Source organism: Podarcis cretensis (genome assembly GCF_951804945.1).
Source record: "Podarcis cretensis genome assembly, chromosome: 1".
Lineage (NCBI taxonomy): Eukaryota > Metazoa > Chordata > Lepidosauria > Squamata > Lacertidae > Podarcis > Podarcis cretensis.
The window spans coordinates 139,742,081-139,764,152 of record NC_137170.1 but is presented as its reverse complement, the minus strand read 5'-3'; the positions used below and the strand labels follow the sequence as shown (position 1 = coordinate 139,764,152).

Below are 22,072 nucleotides of genomic sequence, written 5' to 3'. Positions count from 1 at the left end.
GAGATAGACAGAAATAATTTTCATAATATCCTTATTCTGTTATAATCACCACCATCACCATCATTTCTTTAGCAATTTTGTTTAGCACTAAAAATCATCAACAGCCCTCTAAGGTAAGTTAGTATTATTATCCCTATATTTTATTTAATTAAAACCTTTATGTATCACCCCTTTTCAGTTTTGTGTACACACATATTACTACTAGTAACAACTAAAATCCTTAAAAACAAAACTGAAATTCAAAAGAATTTAAAATGCCTGGGTGAAACCTCTTTTCCTGGGGTTGAGGTGCTGATGATCGGATAGCCCTCACCTTTGCTGTTATGTAACATATTGGCTGATAAAGGAGATCTTAACCCAGGCTCTTAACCCAGGGTTGATATGGGAAGAGGTATTCCTTTAGATGCAGACGGTGCTTAGCCGCTTGCACAAATCCATAGCTCACTGCAAGCAGGCCTGATGCTCTATTGCTGCCATCTCCAGGTGAAAGGATCAGGGGATCAGGGGCTGGGGGGGGGGGGGGGCGGCTGTTGAGGTTGTCACACTCGTCTGTTCCTGGTTGCGGTGCTCCACCAGCTAGGTCCCAGACTTCCTTCTCAACACTGGCCCTTGCAGGAACAGAAGCCTGACACTCTGGGAAACACGACAGGCAATGTCACTCGAGGCAACAGCTGACGTTGTTCAAGTTGGAATATTTCTTGACACATTTTAACTCTTTTTCTCAGTACCTCAGTTCAAGCCACTTTGTGCAAGCACTAGCCAAAGAAGCCCCCAAATGAGCAAAAAAGAATCAATCCATTTTACCTCTATCTGAGTAATTACTACAGTACTTAAAAAGGCTCTCTTGAGCATGGAAACTGAATATTAAGGTGCTGGTTTTTTTAAATAGCTGCATTCAGTTTTTAAGAAAGGGGAAAAGCACTCCTTTTTTCCATTCATCTTAATAAGAGAATTTGGTATATATTCTTTTTTTTTTTAAGAAATCACTTACAGAGCAGATGCTAAATGAAAATGTAAAAAGGGTTTGGGTTTGAAGTAAAATAAATAATTTAACTGAAATGTCATTTTATACTTGTTGTTCTGCCTTGTAATAACATAATCACACAAATGGTGATGGGGAAAATATTTTCTCACTATATACAGCTCTTTAGCTGAATGAGGGGAAGGGAGGAGAGCCAGTACAGGCAGAGATCCCTATAAGCCAGGAATGGAAAACCTGTGGCAGGCCAGAGGTTGCTGGACGCCAACTCCCATCAGCCCCAGGCAACATGGCCAATGGTCAAGGATGATGGGAGTTGTGGTCCAGCAACACAGAATCAGAGAATTGTAGAGCTGGAAGGGACCCTGGGGGTCATCTAGTCCAACCCCCCGCAATACAGGAATCTCAACAAGATCATGCATGACAAAACAGACCACAGATTTCCCAGTCCATCTAGAATTAGAGTCCTCTTTCTTCCTCCGCCCCTGTCACATTCCATGGGAGTCCAGGGCACTGGAGGCCATTTCCACATCCATCTTGCTCCTCTGCCACTGGTCTGTCAAGTTACTTGAACTCCAGGAAACTCATAACTTGACAAGAGTTGTCATTCTCTGGAATGGGCTGTTGCAGTGAAACAGGACTCTGTTGAGCCTTATGGTGATCTCTCCATGTGCAAGCAAAGGACCACACACTACTCCAGTGAGTATCTTAAGTGCAGGCGTGTGAAACTAGTTGCATTCAGACTCTCCCTTACAATGAATTTCAGAGGGACTCTGGGATTTCTTTAGAGGCAAAATATCTTGGGGACCCTCTGAAGCAGATTTGCAAGGGGGGCACTGAGGGACTGGAGGGGAGAGACACAATGCTGAAAACTGCCTTCCTTCTTGTTCCTCTGAAGAGTTTCTTCCTTCTGCAGAAAGACATCATAGAACATTGCCCTTTGAAATTATCGTGATTTCTTCTCGGATGGAAATCCAGATGGAAGATGCAGCACCTCTGTGTGATCTAGCAATGGGGACAGCCATGTGTGCCCCCACCCCACTCACTCAATGTCCCCATCACCATGTGAGGGTGATAGAAAGGGCCATTTCTAGTTCTATTTCAATCTGCACAGCAGCTGCTCTGCTTTTTAGTTAGCTAGTCACAAGTGGCTGGACCCTGTAAAGAATAAATAATATTTTGAAAGGCATCCATTGGACCACGTTGTAAATGGTGGTTCAGATAATGGTGGTGTCGATTCAAAAAGAATCCATACATGCAAGGACAAAATGGTCTTTGTATCAGTCACATGCAAAATTTAAACCAATTTGTCCATCTCTACTTTTGTACACCCATAGGTTACCCACTGGATTTTGCCTGAGGAATTTCAGTGAAACTCAACAGGAGTTTTTCATTAGATTTAGGGATCTCTGAGAACTTCAGTATTTGTGAATTCTGATATGAATCGACCTAGTCTTCACCTCCCAGATTAATTATCAGATTGGGATTTAGTGATCTAACAAGTTTTCATACTACCTAATGTGCATTTTGATTTTTGAAAACTCTCTCTCTCTACATATATATATATATGAGAAAATATGCAATTTGATATTGGTGCATTTAAAAAAATGAATTAATGCATATTGTAGCAGAAAATGACATGGGCAGGAAATAGACTGATTCGCCCATCCCTAATTTGACTACCAAAATTACTAAGGACAACCTTGCACATCCTTACCAGATTTAAAAATTTAAAATACCAAGATTATGCAATTACACAACTCTCCAAAATGTATTTGTGACATAACTCTGTTGGAAAACTCATGCATTATATAGGAATGTTAGTCAGAAACCAGGAATAGTAGTGGTACACTTGTGAATGTTTACTTGATAGCAAAAAAATAGCTCGTCCCTGTGTAACCTTTAAAATGATCTTAGGAAAGCCCATTCAGAGAGAAGGTCTACTGCAGAGCTGCTCACCTGGATGACCAGGTATCTCTGAGGATCTCGAGCCATTCTAGAAAATTCAGCAGCCAATTCCTTGAACTTAGGCCGACTGTCAGCATCAATCATCCAACCTAAGGCCAGATACAATGAGAGGAAAAATGCTTCTTGTTAATAACAAGCAATGTATGGCTTTTCGTAAACAGTTCAGTCCTTAAGAGGAGGTATAAACTCAAGGCACCACCCAGCTGAAGTTGGCTATATTATGGGCTATATTATGGCTTTTTATTCTTTACTGTACTCAGTACACCTTACATTTTCATTTCCTAAATATTTGTTCCATATCATGGTTTAAGCTTACTTATTAGGAGCAGAAATCTTAAGCATATTTACTCCTTACTTATGGTACTTATAACCTGCCCATTACATTTACAGTAAAATAATAAAAATGAACCGTGTTCAAAAATAGAAAAATAATATTGACCAGCTAAACATGTTAATCACAGATAAGATTCACATGGTAATAATTTAGTAAAACACACACTCAATCCACAATGCACTTGGCTTCACTGGACAAAGATCTGTCTTTACCTGTCAATAACATTGGAGTATGACACACATCATGGATGGGGTGTGTGTCATTCCATAAGCTTGGTGATAGAACAGAGAAGGACATCCCATGCACCCACACAATACAGACATTACTTGGCAAAAGGATACGAAGTAGGGCCTCCTCTGCACATCTTAATGCAATGGCAGGAGACATTCCTTCAGATATTTGGACTTCAAGTCATTTAGGGCTTTATATGTCACCATAAATATCCCGAAGGTGATTGCCAACTAGCACAGTCCTTTCGAAATAGGTATTATATGTGACTGTGGCAGTGCCCCAAAGGATCTTGGCCACTGTATTTTGCACCAGTTGCAATCGCTCAATTGTTTTCAATGGTAGCCACACACAGAATGCTTACAAAGTTCAGTCTGGAAGTTACCAGAGCATGGATAACTGTGGCCAGGTTATATCTCTGCCCAAGAAAGGCCGGAGCAGGTAAGCCAGTTGGAGCTTGGAACAGGCACTTCTAGACACTTTCACCTGTTATTCAAGAGTACACAACTGCTCCTTCAAGGGGAGTAAAGCCCCATTAGAGCAGGGTGTCCCTCCAAAGCCTGGACCCAAGAACCAACCACAAACACAACACCACGGCTTTGCCTGGATTCAGTTTCCAATTATTGCCCCACTTCTAGTCTATTACAACTTCCACATGGTGGTTTAGCATCTGCATTGCTTCTCATAATTCAGATGGAACAGAGAGAGAGAAATGGTTGACACTTGCATAATGATCACACCTCGCTTGAAATTCCCCGATGACTATTACCACCAACTTTATATCAATATTAAATACCATGGAAGACAAGATCAAACCCTGCAGGACTCTGCAGGTCAGCCTCCGCAGGGTCATGTAGAAGACTTCCATCCCCATTCTTTGAAACCATCTTGAGAGGGAGGAGCAGAACCATTGCAAAGCAGGGCCCTCCAACTCTCAACGCCCTCCCTGGGTGTTCGAAGAAGGTACATATTGTACCTCCCAACTGTCCTGCTTTGAGCGGGACACCCCAGATTAACAGAAGTCACCTCAGCTTCCGTTTTAAATCCCGAATGTCCCAACTCCCCATCTGCTGCCACCTCAAGGCCTCCATTGAGGCCTGTCATGGCTGCAGACGTGCCTCTGCAAAGTGCGGCACCAACTTCCGGAAGTATATCAGCAGCCGCAGCAGGCCTTGTGGCACAGGAGGGCTTGGCCTCATCACAAGTGGCAGTGAGCTGACGAAGGTAAGGCGGCAGGTAGGCCAAGGCAGCATAGGTGTGCTTGCAGGTGGGGGGGGGGACGGTGGCAGCAGCAGGCCAAGGTGACATGGTGGAGTTGCGGTGGCATGGTGTCCTGGATTTGGATTGGGAAAAGTTGGAGACTATGAGGTACCATGGTCAATAGCATCAAAAGTCACTGGGAGGTTAGGGGGAATTAACACTTTCCCTCTCTCTTTCTTGAGAAAGGCCATCGATCTGGGTGACAAAGGCAGTTCCAGTGCCAAACCTAGGCTTGAAATGGAGTCTAGGAAATGAGTCCTATTATACTCACTTCCAAGATGACATGGTGCATATCTTAACTATCCCTTTTCTTTTCTGAGACACTTCCTTGTGTTGTTATTTTCATTTTTGATTTTCTCTATACTTGACACACAATCAAATCTTCCCCTGGAGTCTGAGGTTTCACTCAGTTGCTTGAGTTATCTGGCGATTCTGTTATATGCAGCATTTTATTCATCTCTGCCTCATCTTTATGGCACAGTATAATGCAGATTGTGTGGGGTAAGCTGTAGGGGCTACTGTCACTCATTACAGGTGTCCTAGTACTATGAAAAACCAACACATCACACAGCTTCTGAACCCCACTTGCAGCTACACTGGTTTGCTAATGGCTGGGTTCGTCCCAATTGTTTCTAATCCTATCTACATCTCATGTTCCATTTATTATGATCCCCATTATGCTATGGAGAATTCTTTATCTCAAAAAAATACAGTAGAGAGGAAACCAAGCTTTCCAGAAGCATAAAATGGGATGGCTATTAAATATGACAGCTCTTGGATATCCCTGTCAAGTTTTTTTATTGCCCCCCCCCCCCCCCGGCATCATTTGTTAGTGTTGATTACATTGCAGAAGTACATCTGCGCATCTAAAGCCTGCTTGATTACTATGGCTGCTGCTACCTAGACATGTTTGATTTTTCATAGTATGGCATTTCGTTTCCTCTTATCTTTCTTCTTGCTGGCTCAGAGGAAGGCTGTCTGGAAATAGCTGGCTCTCCTCTGCTGCATGACCGAGGGCACAAAGTATCACTAATAAGTATATTCTGCTCCACAACAGCCACTAGTTTATCTCAGAGCAACCCTTTTCCACCCAAGATAGCATCAGCAATTTTTGAGGAATCTGTCATCATTTGGCAGGAAGTCTAAATAAAGTGGGTCTTATCTGTTGAAACCTCCACTCTTCCCCATTTAAATACCTAGAACCTGTGAGTGACACCTGACTGCTAGTGATGAAGTTGTACGTACAACTCAGGATGAGACTAGTACAACACCACATTAGCTTTGAGAATCTTGCCAAATGGTTTCCAGTGTAGAATCACATCCAGAGATCATGAGCTGGCTCACATATGGCTCTAGTGTGAGATTCTAGTGTGCTTGCACCCTTCCCCCACGTTAAGGCATAAGGCAAACTGCAGAGCTGGTTAAGGCATAAGGCAAACTGCAGTGCTTGCCTGTAGATGCACTGATCCTGCCCTGCATTTCATCTCCCTCAATAGAGGGGTGAGTGGATCACATGAGCAGGATATATACACATGGCTCTGGGATCGTAAACTATACACCACATGTAACAAGCATCTCACTACACATAGAGGAAATGTGCAGACACACATGTGAACCAGCCTGCACAACTACAGGTCTGAGGTTCTGGTCTGTATCCCCCTGAGGTGGTTAACTTGAGCCTGCCTTGTTCCACTTCAAATTGCAAGTGAGGACTCTTGCATGAACGCTCCTCCATACGAAATATGGTAATTCCCTGACCAAAGAACACCAGAAAAGCAAGGGAAAGTATTCTATGAGAAGGGAAGTATATTGCAGGGAGGAGCATGCATGTGGATCTCCACCTGCCGTCTGAACTGGTGCAGCGCAGAGGAAAAAAAGTTAATTGCTTCCATGACAACCAGGCCTGTATGTCAAGCCTCAAAGGGGAGGAAACCACCGTTCTGACACCTGTGACTGAGACTTCAAAAGTGTGATGCAATTCAGAACATGTGTAATCTCTTCCCAGGGGACCACATATACGTACATCCTAAACCAGCCAATTAAAATACAAAGGAGCAAAACTTCCCAACCAAACCAGATAATGCACTTTTCAAGCATGAATTCTGTGAGGAGGACCTTGGAGTCCTTAAAACCAACCAGGCTTCTATAGAAAACAACAACACAGTAAGTGATTATGCGTAAATATTTCTCCAACCTTAACTGCTACAGCTAGACTTCCGATGGTTAAGCATGATTGTGATGTAGCTACGCATATATAGGAAGGACTTCAGGTTGGCTTCTGGTTTACGTGCCCTCAACAATGGTTTTGCCTCATGTCCTAAAGTCTTGTTATGAGGTCATCATCCTCTGCAATTAAGTACTCGGAATGCTAATTTTGGTTACCTTGCATGCCGTTGCAGAAGGAAGGAAGTCATGACTCAACAAGTTGGGGACTGAGCATCCACCAGCAATGGCACAGTTCCCTCCCTGTGATTCTTTGGTGATGCTGAACTTGGTATGATTCCTGGCCTTCCCCAACAAAGCTCTTGTGTGCTGCTGCAGCAGCCTGTCAGCTCAAGCGGTTAGCAGGATTAGCTTCTTCGTACGCTTAGTTTAATGTTTTCATCTGTACACACGAGCACCAAACCCCACGTGGAGGAAATGGCTGTGTGTTAATCTCATTTAAATTAAGTCAGAAACACCACAGAGACTTTCTTAATTCTTTTTAAATTAGAAGCTTGAGCTTCAGGGTCACATTTTCTAGCACGTGCACATTGGGAGAGGGGGGAGATGTGTTGGTGAGCATCCAGTTGCAAATAGCACAAATAATAATGATTTGCTCGGGATTCTTGCCCAACTCTTCTCTCCCCCTGCCCTTAAAGATGCATATTTAGCAACTAAAATATCAGTGCCTCTCCACACTGGAACACTTCCTCCCAAAAGCTCAGTCTTTTCATATTAATCCAAGTTTTTTTTAATAAAACACACTGGATTTTATTTCTTATTCACTATGTCATTTAGAGTCAACTTTCACCCCTTTAGAACCTTTAATAGGTGACTACCTGGGTACCGTAATTACGTGAAATGCTATCATCTAACAAATCAATTGTTATGGAAATGACAGCAATTTGTCTGCTACAATTTTGACTTCACAGGAATAATGTCTGATACTATCTGCTGGCAAGAAGAATCCAAGCTAATGCTAGTGTATTCCATCAGACTCACATCCTTCACAAGTGTGAGGCTTGTGTGCAATATTTAGACATAATTGATGTAGCCTCCTGAATATAATGCTTCAAAACGGCAAGCAGTATTACAGAGGACTCACGACATTAATGAATGCAAGCTGCGGCAGACCAACGCTTCAATACAGCTCATCCGCACAGAGCTACAGCCAAACGAGAAATACTCACATTTCACCATCACCATGTAAACATCAATGGTGCAGATCGGAGGTTGTGGCAAGCGCTCCCCTTTCTCTAGCAAGTCAGGGATTTCTCTTGTTGGGATGCCATCATAGGGCTTTCCACCGAAGGTCATAAGCTCCCAAATGGTGACACCTAAAACAGAAAAGCAATGGTCACATTTTAATGAATGCATACTTGAAACATGAATATACACACATTAGGAATCATTTATCTGAGCCAATATAAGGTTATAGTGGGATTTGCACCAGTTCATGTGCGGTCTTGTTTTAGGAACATGCAACGCAGAGCTCCTTCATGAGGCCTGTTAGAGAAAATGCAATACCAGTGTCCCTCCACACGTGTTTAAGCACCACTGCCACCTCCTGCCCTGCACCATGGTAGAGGATGCTCCTGTGCAAGGAAATGGAGCTCTCTGTGAGCACTGGTGCTCTTCCTGCCCACAATCACACACTGGATCAGGTGGACTTCCAGCATTTCATATGGCAAACTGAGAAAAGCAGTTTGCACTGATGCAAAAAGGATTTGTGAAGAAATATCAGCACTCTGTTCTCCTATTGCTGCTGGGGTCAATCTGCTAGAAAGTTGTCTTGACGAAGCCTCCTTGAATGAATAGTTAGGATCTTGAGTTGCTCCTCGGGGAACTGTGGCCAAAGTGTATTTTTTTAGCTGTTTTTATTCCAGTTTAAGGCAGAAATGGGAAACCTGTGGTACCCTGACTGAAACGTGACTTGATGGAGATAGAGCATATGTTTTGCATTCAAAAGGTCCCAGGTTCAAGCCCAGGAGCCTCCAGGTAGGGCTAGGATTGTCCCTTGTGTGACACCCTGGAGAACTGCTGCAGGCGGTGTGTCAATAGTGAGCTGCATGGACTACTAATGGCTGCATGGTCCTTTGGTATACAAAAAGTTGTTGGACTCCAACAGGCATCAGCTGCCTCCAGGCAGCACAGCCAATAGCAGGGGATGATGGGCGTTTGGGCTGACAACTTCTGGAGAGCCCACAGGTCCCTCAGCCCTGGTTCAAACCTGAAACACGTTCCCTGAATGCATAAAAGATAATGTATATAAAAGTTGGGGGGAAACCCCAGGGGGAAAACAAGACCAAAGAAGAGATCCTACAGTTTGCTGTTATAATCCTCAGCAGATCCAAAGGAATATTACTTGATTCTTTCATCATTTAAGAACCTGGGACTTAAGGGAAGAATACTGCATATCAGCAAGGGGAAAATATTTAGAATGATTTGCAGGGGTGGAGTTTAAAAATTACGTCAATATTTTAAAATGTGGAAAAGTAAAAAAAAAAAAAAAGCCACCTACACCAAAGAAACTTCTATTGTGAAGAGAGAGAAAAACCTATTTTCTAAAATAGCACATTTTCTCTAACTTACCCCGAAAGCAAAAAAGTTATACTATTTTTATGTTTCATGTCACTCAAAATCAGTGACAGTGTGTAATGCATGTCTATATCATATATATTTAGAAATGCCTTATGATTTATGGCAGTGCAATGTTTTTGTAACTGGGACACTATTTTCAAATGTCTTCAAAATTATTATTATTATCATTCTCTTTCAGCTGGGAAAGAAGATAAATAACACACACAAAGCCACAAGTAACTTTTTTTTTTTAATCCCCAAAGACCTAGTTTAATATCAAAACTACTCTTGTCCCAGCAGCTTCCTTATTTGGTCTTTTTTAATTCTTTTATTTTAAAGGTCATTTAAAATATGCCTCCAGTGCAGTAATCGTATCTTGCAGGTTGTTACTTCCAGCCTGGAGAGGGGCAGGTAACGCAACTATTGATAGCGCATAGAGTACAAACATGTGGCGTTTCCCCCCCTCTAGCCACACATTTCAGCATCGGATCCAGGCATCTCTGGGGCTCCATATGGAGCTGGCAGAGTGGAAATCACGCACAAACATCCCACCCCAGCTGGCCAGCAGAAGAGCAGCAGGGCTTCATTGCAGCAGTGGGGCAACCACTGAGTTCAGCCTCACGCTTCCTCTGGGCTGCTGTTCTTTGACTGACTGATATCGTCATCAAAATTAAAGATACATGCATGCATGCAAATCTTACTAAAACACCACAACTCTAAATCTAAAACTCAATGCATTTAGAAATAGGAAACTAGCAATTACACACTATTAAGCACATTCAAGTCATTACAACAAAAAAGTGTGTCACATATAAGAAACCATAGGGTTACAGATGCTGTCATGCGCACATTTAGCTGGCTGTAAGTTTCTGTGAATTTACTGGGACTTAACTTCTGAGTAAAGATGCATTGGGTATGGCTGCCCCCCTGAGACCTCCTGCGTTACATCAAAGGTTCCAGGGCTGAGGTCTTTCTCTGTAGTGTTGTTAATCCTTCCCAGAGAACACAGCTATTTTGCTAACTAGAGGCATATATCACAAAAGAGGCCATTGGATGTCTTTGTATATAAAATCCCAATGTCCATTTTTTTTCTTAGCTTAAGAGAAAATAAAGGTAGCCAGTTTGAAGAGCCAAATACTATATTTTGCTATCACATCCTAATAATATTTCAGCTAGTACCACACGAGTGATTGTACTACTGTTGTTGCAAATACCTTTTGCAAGAGCAAGTGATGACCAAGTTTGTTTTAATTGCTTCCTGCAGGCTTCATTCTCTCTGGTTCCGCTATCCAAGGGGCAGGGAATCATTCCAGCAGCAGCTGGAAGAGCTCAGGAGGCAAACAGCCAGACAGGTGCCAATGAACTGAGCTTGATATTCCAATTAACTAAATTAAACTAATTCCCTGTTTATGGATTTCAGAGATTCCTCATGCGCTCGACCTTTCTTACAAATGGTAAGGTTATTTGGGAAGTACAATTGGATCCCAAAATGATCAGTCTGCTTACCTATCAGTTTAATCCTCCCTCTCACTTTATTTGTTCTGTGTTATAATAAATTTCCTTTTATGGTACAAAAATTCCCATCAGCCATTTTTTTTTAAAAAAACAACAACACCCAGAAACATTCACAGCTTTTCAACTTACCTTTTCTAAGGAGTGTTGAAAACTATGGCCCCCAGCATTTTTTCTATATATCTTAAGCTAAGCAGAAAAGAACTGTTTTTATGATGCGCCACACTGCTACTAACCTGCTGCTTACACCAGTGAAGGTAGCATTACAGTCTGGAATATTTCACAGAAACAGCTTAACAACTCTATTCAGATTTTTCTTTTTGAAGAGAACCAACAGATGAGGAAGTGTGGAACAAAGCTTAGGGCAAGGACTCGCTTTATAGCATATCTAGCTAGGTAGGAGCAAGAGTCCTAACTTGCAGCAGTGGCTCTTTGGCGTCTCAAACAGAAGTCATTCTCACCTGCTGGATGCCCTAGCTGAATATTAGGTTAATGAAGTTTTTAAAAATTAATGCCAGGTGTGCAGAGAGGGAGCTTGCTACCAGCACCACACCTGTGGGGAGGGGAGGTTAAAGCCTTCCCTCCTCAGCTGCAGCCTAAATAAACATTTCTCCTTCCATATGGCAATTAGCTTTTTGCCATGGAAAGTTCCTATTGGTGGCAATTTGATACTCACCCCCCAAAAAGCTCACTGCTGTGCATGGTAGAGGTGGGATATGTTACCAAGTGGTGCTGATAGCAATGTCCCTTCATGCCTGGTATTTAATTTTCAAAAAGCCACAACCTAATTGCTACTTGCTTCCTTAAGGGAACATGTAGCCAGGCCCTGAGGCATCTACATGGAGCTCATGAGTCCAGCCACTGAATTTCCTCCTCCTTTTTACTAAAGTAAGTAAGATAAATGTCAGAAACAGGTTAGAAGAGCTCCATGCATAGATACAAAGTAATGAATTAAACAAATAGGCTTTTGTTTTACCATAGCTCCAAACGTCAGTCTGATGTGTGAACTTCCTGTAATGTATACACTCAAGAGCCATCCACTTAATTGGCATCTAGGGTGACAAAAGAAAGCAAGCAAAACCAATTAGTGTAGAGAAGGACATTTGGCCCAAACCTGGGTTTTCAGTTCACATTACAGGCAGCCGTGGTCGGTGGGTTCTCATCTGGCTTCCCAGTGCTGAGCATCACTGGTGCTTACCGAGACAGGGAGGGGAGAAGAGGAGGGAGCTCATCCTGGTCCAGGCACTTTCCTGCTACTGTGCCTGCACCGTACTGACCTCCCCCTGCCTTGTCCCTCCTCGCTCAGCAATTGGCGGTGGCGCTCAGTGTTGCTCTGCTCTGCCAGGGGGCAGGGCTGGCGCACGTCCTGGGGGCGGGAGTCCTGGGGGTGTGGTGCGCCACCTGCGGAGGTGTGGCACCCCGCGTGGGTGGGGGGCAGCTGTGATGGCACCCCACCGGGATCGCGCTGCCAGGGGCGGTGCACTCCCCAAACACTCCTCTTCCTCCGCCGCAAGTGATTTCAGGAGCATCATTTGGCCATGCTCAGTGGTGAGGCTCAGAAAATAAACATATGCTAATGGTTTACATTGTCAGTTACAATCTAATTATAGCTCTATTCATTGTCTGAATGTTCTTTCTCTCTTTAACAGTGCCTTGGGTCTCAAGTGCTGCCATAAGGAAATTTGGCTGTTTATTGTGAGCTGAAGTGCAGATTTGTAGGGGAAACATATATAAAAATCCCCGAGTGGACTGTCTAAAACTATCTGCATTTTTCTTCCAGAAAATTAATAATGGAGGAGAAACATTTTTAAATCCCACAGTAGATGATGGGAATTCACTGGAACAGGAGTTGTGCAAAGCCCATCCCTTCACTTCTAGGAAGTGTTCTACCTTTCTGTTCCTGCCTCCATGAAGGAACTCTTTGCTTTCAGGAACCATGGCCATAAATCAGATGTGCATTGGCAGGAACAAGCATTGCAAAATGGGTACCATTTAGCTATTCCATACTTTCAATGGGATATGTACTGAACTGCTGGTTCCATAGTAACTCAAACATCCAATCAGTTTGCGCAAAGTGTTTCCACAACCAGCGACAAGCTTGTTTAAGAGTTTCTGTAGCTTCTTAGCCACTCTTTTCTTAGCCAACTCAGCTTGCAGAAGAATTTGCATGTCTAGTCACCCTCATTTGCATGCCCTACCACCAATAATTGGTTTTCCCAATGAAAAGTAAATTGAAATGTATGGGATGTATGGGATAACTGTCTTTGTAATATTGGATTACTATGGCATCCCTGCAACAGAATAATATGAAACAGTTGTGGTTCCTCAGGTTTATAATGGTAGCAATCAGGACCAGACCAAGACATTTTAGCACCCGAGGCAAGTCACAAAATGGTACCCCCTCACTAGTGTAGAAGTGGTGAGTGAAGATCTATATCGGAAACAGGTGGGGGAGTCAAATCAACCTTACCCAACGGTTGATGTGGGAATTAAAGCCCATCACTGGGGTGGCCCCTGCTCTGAATCACATGAGGTGGGTACAGAGCCCAGGAAACCCCACAGAGCAGCTCCCATCATTTCCTTCCTGGGGGTGGGAGGAGACCAGTAGCACCTATTCGCCAACAGGTGGCATGGGGGGCACTGCCAAGGAGGGGGCAGATCCAACCTCCAAGGAGCGCGATGCAATTGTCGCTGCCACTGTGGAAGCTGGCAATGCATTGCTCAGATACTGGATCTGCTGCCTCTGTGGATCTTGCCACCTGAGGCAGTTGTCTCACCTTGTCTCATGGATGGGCAGCCCTGGTATCAAGATGGGGGCCATGAAACTCACCTTCCCCAAAGGTTTATCAAGAAACAGGCTTAGGATCAAGGCCCTTTCAAATCCTGGATTTAATCCAACACCCACCTTTCCTCCATCAGCACTGTACTCTTTCTCATCCCCTTCCAGTAGCCTGGCCAAGCCAAAGTCTGTGATCTTCACATGGTTTGGTGATTTCACTAAGACATTCCTGGCTGCCAAGTCTCTGTGAACCAATCGCCTCTCTTCCAGGTACATCATTCCCTAAGAAGCAAAAAGTTTTTTTTTTAAATTGAAAACAGTTTTTAAGGTCCTGCTTTTGTAAAACATTTGCACAACATGCACCTTAGAAACATTCCCAGCTCTTGGACTAATGTGTGGACCAGAACTTACAGTAGCTGCCTCCCCTGATTCTACCCGTCTCTGAATATTGTGGCACAGTTCTCAGCAGTTTAAACATACCCAAACAAACATGTAAATATGTAAATTGAGACAAAATACACATGAAATATCCATTAAATGCTATTTTGAGATTTTTTTTAGAAGGGAACATAATTATGGATAAAGTGGCACAGACCAAAAATAGATGGATTTGCCCATCAGTAATCTGTGTTTCCCTTCACAAACTGCTACGTTTTGCAATTAGGACTTAGATTTTGTAGATATTTTATATTTCTCTCCGCCATATCATCATTTCTATTGGGTTTCTAAATTATTTCAGTAGTTCTTTGACTATACTCTCGAGCTTAGGCAGCTGATCTCGAAAACAGGCATGCCTTCAGTGAAATGTGTCAGCATTGAAGCAAAGGTCCTGCCAAGATGGCCATCATCCTTTTCATATTCCCCACTTTTTCATCAAGGTGAGCTGCTAGAGCCCTTATGCATTAAGTTAACCATCTCTCTGAGGACACCATGCAGGACCCCCAACTTCCCTTCTTCCAGTTTTGTATGAAGGATTCCATTGACTATTTCTGATAAAATACGGCATGCTCACATGGTTATTTTGAGAGCACTCTGTTTCTGGATGAATGGCCACGACTAAGTTAGGTCCATTAATTTTTCCAGTGACACCGGAAAGGAAATGGCACCATGCTGAATAAAAATAGATTGGTTTGGCCATGGCTTTGGGCTGCCAGACTTGGTGTTTGTTTTATGCTTAGAGCAAAACCTATTAGTAACAAGGCTGTATCCGGAATGGTACTGGTGGTTTCCCAGAGTGCACAGATACCATATGGGCAGTAAGAAATTTAAATTGGTCCCTTCTGCTCATTAGCAAATTGGTCCTGTAGTGAAACCGCCATCAGGGACAATATTTTAATGTGCTGTTTTACTGGTCTCCTAATAAAGTTGCTCCTAGAAATTGGTAGCTATTTCACAATGGTGGACCTCAGAAGGTTCTCTCTCTCTCTCTCTCTCTCTCTCTCTCTCTCTCTCTCTCTCTCTGTCTCTCTCCCTCTCTCTCTCTCTGCGCGCAATGTAGTATTTACCATGAGAGACATCAGTCAGATTTTTCTGACTCAGGCTGTGGCCTAAATGAGAAGATAGCTATGAGCATATTATTTTATTATTCCATTTCTCAATGCTTATTTTGTAATATGGAAGCCAAACTATCCCTGTTTCATAAGGCTGTTATAAATTAAAAGTAACAAAGTAATAAAATCACCAAAGATTGATTCTAATAAAAAACAAAGATGCCTATATGAGCATTAGAATGGGGAAATTTTAGCTGTGTCATGGCTCAAAATACCAAGGGCCATAAAACAATTTGATTTTAACCTAGGAAATGTAGGAGGTGAAGTCAGAATGGAACGTTTTTGAAATTTATATAGGATGTCCTGTGCAAACTGCTCCTTTTGGGGCTTTTACTATTTACAATAGATTTTGTAGCAGCTGACAGTGAAGAGGTTTGGAAGCAGACCCACACACAAAAAAACCTCTTTGGACACAGACTACACAGCATTGTTTTCAAATAGGCTTTAACTGGCCGAGGCAAGCACATTCTCTCTTGCCAATTGCAAATCAATGCTGCTGGCTGTGAAACATCAGAGCTCTGGAACACTGAAGGATTAACAGTTTCTGACATTAAACCCAAAGCCATAAAAATAAAAAGGCAGGCAAATAAATCACAGAGGGTCAAATGATTATGAGCAGTATATACTGGGGAGTGCTATAAAACACTAGATTGCTTTAGATGGCACCTGGGTCGAGCACAGGCATTAGAATCATAGAATCATAGAGTTGGAAGAGACCACAAGGGCCATCGAGTCCAACCCCCTGCCAAGCAGGAAACACCATCAGAGCACTCCTGACATATGGTTGTCAAGCCTCTGCTTAAAGACCTCCAAAGAAGGAGACTCCACCACGCTCCTTGGCAGCAAATTCCACTGTCAAACAGCTCTTACTGTCAGGAAGTTCTTCCTAATGTTTAGGTGGAATCTTCTTTCTTGTAGTTTGGAGCCATTGCTCCGTGTCCGCTTCTCTGGAGCAGCAGAAAACAACCTTTCTCCCTCTATCATTAACATGATAGAAATCCCAAAGAGTGAAGAATCATCTGCCTAATGAGGCCACAGTTCACCCAAACGTTATCCAGAGCAAGCCCCATGAGACGGAAAGGAACAGGGGCTGGGTAAGCAGCCAAAAACATACTGTAGTAGTTAGCAACTCATGTACAAGCATGCAGAACTGGAATTTCCAAAATTAAATTGAACTCCTCACCACATACATGTGCTTTTCCAGTGAAGGCAATATTCATTAACCTTAAGTCATACTTATTAACTTCGCAAAGGCTTACATGAGGGGTGGTGGAATGTTTTTCCCTAGGGTAAAATTCTCTCAGGGGAAAGTAGTTGGAGACCACAAATTGGCAGTGAACAGGGTGAAGGTCCAAAGAGGGCAGGGCCAGAACACATATAACCCCCACCACCACCACCACTGGGAGAGAGAGACTCTTCTTTCTCAGCTTGCCTTCCTTGCTGTGTGTGAAGAAAGGGGATCCTCTTTCCCATTGCACAATGAGGAAATGAAGTGAAATGGTGATGCAGGAAGAAATCTGACCACCATCTTAATGTGCAAGGCGACCAAGGATATGAGATGTGCATGCCTAAGGGCACTCAGAAAGGCCAAGACTGAGTTGAGAAGCCACCCACACCAACAAGCCCAATGGCTCAGCTGCAGTGAGCAGCAGACTGTGCTTGCTTTGCTAAGTTCCACGGTGACACTTCACAGCAAATGCTTCCTGGGTTTTTGGTTTTGGTTTTGCAGGATCGTGGGAGATAGTAAGCACTTTAGCACTATATCCTCTTAAGGATAGTCACAGTAAACTACATATTGATTTTTCCTCTCACCATCCTATTAAGGTGTTTTGTGAGTGGCTGAGCACACACAATATATACCCGAAAATAATTTTTTGTATTAAAACTCAAACGATATCAGGCAAAACGAAATGAAGCTAGAGAAGGATACCTAATGATGCTCTCTGGATATGTAGAATTCAGATATATATTTCCCAGATGCTTCATTTGACCTTTTCAAGCCTGATAGGCATGGTATTATGTACTTATATTTTACTGTATATAAGGATCATAAACACAGTAAGCAAATTGAATTTCACAGAGTGAAAACAAATACTTAAGAACTAGAAGACATATTCTCAAAGCAAAAGAAATTTACCATAGTGGACAGCGAGTTTGAAACACCACTAGAAGCCAGTTCATATAAACATGCATGCACATTTTGTAACTAATCTAAAATATATAGTACATCTGGTGACTATAGTGCTTGTGTACTTTACTGCCAGTCACAAAACAGAGATGCAGCAGAATTCATTTATTTAAAATGTGTATAGGCAACTCCCAATATTATATTCAGAATATAATCAATAACTAGTCTTAACCATAAAGCACAACCAGAACAAAATACCAAAATACCAGCAATATCAGTAGAACTTAATTTGTTCTGGAGGTCTGTTCTTAACCTGAAACTGTTCTTAACTAGAGGCGTGCTTTTGCTAAGGGGCCTCTTGCTGCCACTACGCCGCCGGCACACAATTTCCATTCTCATCCTGGGCAAAGTTCTCAGCTCGAGGTAACTCTTCCGGGTTAGCGGGGTTTGTAACCTGAAGCGTTTGTAACCTGAGGCAGTTGTAACTTGAGGTACCACTGTAATCACAGCAATCAGCCCAGTAATTACAAAGAGGTAGCACAAAATAATTGAAAGTATTGCTGCATCATAGCATAAGAAGCTCAATAAAACCGTTTTTTAATAAATATATAAATAAATAAACAAGAAAGAAATGTTGAACAACTGCCTGCTCCCAGAGGTGATGTGCAGAGGACTGTGACTCTTGGAGAAGAAACAGAGAGGAAGATCCTCCTTCTCTTACATGCTCTGCATTCTCAAGGGTAAGAATGAGGTGCACCTTCAGTGAGAAGCTGGCATGCACTGGGCACAGGCACCAACCTAAGAAAAGTCGCCATTTAATATGAGACAATATGAGCAACAAGGAAGTGCCCCAAGTGTTAAAACTATACCTCTACCCCCCTCCCCACTCTCACATATTGGAATCGGCCTGACCTTACAATTGATGACCCCCCTTATCACAATGACTACAAGCTTTTACTTGCTGAGGATATCATTACAAGGGCAATTACTGCCAAACTCCTCTAACATCAAATCACTCTTTGAAACAGAGCCTAAAGACATTAAGAAGTCGAGCAGACATTAGAACCAGTTTTAACAAAAGGCACATTGAGGAAGTCTCCCTGGAACCTTAGCAGGAACAGGAGCAGGAACAGGAGTAATCAATTAATTACAATAGCTGTCTTTATATCTACATAATGAAACACTTTACAGTTGGTGTTCTTGCATTGTTTCGTGCTTTCAATACACCTACACAGGAAATAGAACTAAAACACCACCTAGCACCTGGCAAGGAACAAATGGTTTCCTAATTTTCCCCTCTTAAAATTAGAAAAATTCGTGCTGCAGTGAAAATTTTTCTGTTCTCCATCAAATAATGGGAAAATAAATTGCATTCAAATATTATTAAAGGGGAGGGGAAAGTATCACAGGTGGGAGAGGGGGGAATCAGGTTTCTGTCACACTTGCCTTACTTTTGTGGTGGCAGGGGATGTTTGCAAGTGCCCTTTCTTTCATGCCACAAATTATCTCAGTGGTTCTCTGTTCTGTGCAGCCTTCCTGGGTGGCATTGCTTCAGTGAAAGCCCAGAGGAATACGTCAGAAAGTGACTCCTCCCATGAGCCTTTTCACTTCAGGAAGAATGGGTAGCCAGGGAGGTTGCAGAAATGTTTACTGGATGGGGAAAAGGCAGGCTGGCAGGCCAGCTGGCCACCAATGGGCACCTCATTGGGTTGCCATACACCTGGATTTTCCTGGACACTACTGGGCTTTCAAAGGTGGAATTGACATCTGGGAGGAACTTCTGAAAGGTGGCGCTTTGTCCCAGATCTTAGGCAAGTCAATCGAAAAATTGCATTTTTGTAAAAAACAAACAAACAAAAACTCAACAACTTTTGGGTGGTGTTCTGGTCTTTACTTTTTGAAATATGGCAACTATCACCTCATAGGGGATACAGGTGGCACTGTAGTCTAAACCACTGAGCCTAGGGCTTGCCAATCGGAAGGTCAGCATTTTGAGGTCCTGCGATGGGGTGAGCTCCCATTGTTCAGCCCAACCTAGCAGTTCGAAAGCAAACCCAAAAGTGCAAGTAGATAAATAGGTACTGCTCTGGTGGGAAGGTAAACGGTGTTTCCGTGCAGTGCTCTGGTTCGCCAGAAGCACCTTAGTCATGCTGGCTACATGACCTGGAAAAACTGTCTGCGGACAAACGCTGACTTCCTCAGCCAGTAGTGCGGTTGCTGAAGTCATGCAGCTTCCATCCAATCCTCATCAGGACTTGTTCACTAACCGGCTCTTGGGCTAGACCTTCCCCTGTGCCATGAGAGGTGCTTTAGAACTGAGAGGTGCCTCATGAATCTCTTAAATGCTGCTTAGCAAAAGGCCCGTGTGAGAGGGAAGCAGATGCTCTTCCCATGTCTGTGCGCTTTCCCTTGCAAATACCATCTGTTGGCATACAATCAAGAGGGATATCACCATTCTAGACGTGTAACTATAAATGTAAGGATCTTGAATCAAATGTTGAAATTATTTTTAAAGCACAGAAGTGGTTACCGCCACGTTCCTGATAGCACTTGCTAGATGAAAATAGAAATATGCTTGCAAATAGCCCTATTCTCATGCCAAGGTTTAGTTTCCACAGCCTGCCCTCTGCTGACTTAGAGGACAAGAGAGTGTTTATTCTATAAAAATAAATCAAGAGCATGAGCCAGATATTAGGGATTAACCCTGGTCAATCGAGATAGCAGGAGCAGATGTTATCAGGGCCAAAAAAATAACCGTAGATTTCTGTGACATATACAGTGGTACCTCAGGTTACAGGCACTTCAGGTTATAGACTCCGCTAACCCAGAAATATTACCTCAGGTTAAGAACTTTGCTTCAGGATGAGAACAGAATGAGAACAGAAATTGCGCAGCGGAGGCACAGGAGGCCCCATTAGGTTAAGAACAGTTTCAGGTTAAGTACGGACCTCCGGAACCAATTAAGTACTTAACCTGAGGTACCACTGTAGTGAGAAATGGCAATAACGCTCCTCCACTTTTAACCTCCCTAAAGATATTGTTGTCTCTGGAATATCCCATTTGAAATCTCCACTGCTTGCTGATACTTTAAGATGAAGGTTAGTTCATTTAATAAGAAATCAAAAATTCTGGGCATTTCACACACACACCCCAGTTGTGTTGAATTTTGTCCCTATGTATTCATATTACATATTAGAGTGTGCCTCTAGGATTGGACAAAATGTAGTGAATGCAAGGCCACTCTTTCCTGATGATACTGGAGTGCCTGCTTCTGAAAGGCATTTTAGGCCAGGACATCAGTCTATGTGGAAGTGTGCTGTGAAGGGAACAGGTGGGTATTCTCCACTAATCCCTCCTCTATACCTTTATCTCAGTGATTATTAACTAGTTTGTCCCAGAGTGGGATAAAACTCTCTCTCTCTAGTCCATTCTACTGGGCAATAGAAAATAATCGGCATGATTTTAGTCAGAATGTGGGTCCCTTTTATTCCTTAATATACAGTGGTACCTCGGGTTAAGAACTTAATTCTTTCTGGAGGTCCGTTCTTAACCTGAAACTGTTCTTAACCTGAAGCACCACTTTAGCTAATGGGGCCTCCCGCTACTGCCACGCCGCCGGAGCACGATTTCTGTTCTCAACCTGAAGCAAAGTTCTTAACCTGAAGCACTAGTTCTGGGTTAGTGGAGTCTGTAACCTGAAGCGTATGTAATCTGAAGCGTATGTAAGCCGAGGTACCACTGTATTTGGTTATTAATATCTACATCTACTGCTGAAGTGCCTATTATCCCTTACAAAACATATCTGAACAGATTCTGCACTGAATGATAGCTGAACACCACTAGGGTGTTTTAAAGAGCAGTGTCAGAGAAAATAACAGATATAACAAAATAATAATTTTTTTCCCTCTGGTGCAGAAATCAATTAATTTATTCCACGCTACCAAAGGAGATGTTGTGGCAAACTTGGAGAAGTTACAAAATGTTCTGTATTCTGATACTGGCTTAGAATGACCCAAAAAGGAGAATGAAGGTTTACCGCATCCTTTGCAGAGGCTGCCATTTGCTGCCCAGGGCCACATGTGCTGGGCCGAAAACCTGGGGACAGAGTGGTCACCACACACGACTGGAGGAGGATGCGGACGCCTGTTTTTGGTGTGAAGACGACTGCTAACCTGGGACCTACTGAGGACCTACTCCTGAGTGACATGTCCAGGATTATGCTGCTGCAGCTTTGAAGCTATTTGCACAGCCATGCAGTAAGAAACACAGTTCATCAGCTTAAGACTATTTGCCACACAATTTCAGATTTCCATACTATTATGATACATGGTTCTGGAAGTGTGACTGTCAGTAAATTGTACAAATGGAGGCAGTGCAGGAAAAAACAACAACCAAGGCCTTAAGGAAATGAACTGTGATGGGAATGTACAGGGAATGTAGAGGAGGAACTGGAAGGCAGGAAACGTTGCAGAGACCAAGGCTGCCCCTCTGGAAGGGGCTTTTTGTCAGCCTTATTTCAACAAACGATACAGAAGCATTTAGAAATTCCGTG

General features: G+C 42.9%; 1 protein-coding gene across 6 annotated transcripts in view; it reads right to left on the bottom strand.

Moving 5' to 3' along the window:
• ERBB4 (erb-b2 receptor tyrosine kinase 4) overlaps positions 1-22,072 on the bottom strand; it is an 832,220-nt gene that overhangs the window by 24,290 nt on the left and 785,858 nt on the right. For all 6 annotated transcript variants that reach the window (XM_079976052.1, XM_079976051.1, XM_079976053.1 and 3 more), the window contains 4 exons: positions 13,969-14,124; positions 12,040-12,115; positions 8,162-8,308; positions 2,939-3,036 (listed from right to left, as the gene is read on the bottom strand). In XM_079976052.1, coding sequence (XP_079832178.1) covers positions 2,939-3,036; positions 8,162-8,308; positions 12,040-12,115; positions 13,969-14,124 — 477 coding nt within the window. The remainder of the gene's footprint in view (positions 1-2,938; positions 3,037-8,161; positions 8,309-12,039; positions 12,116-13,968; positions 14,125-22,072) is intronic.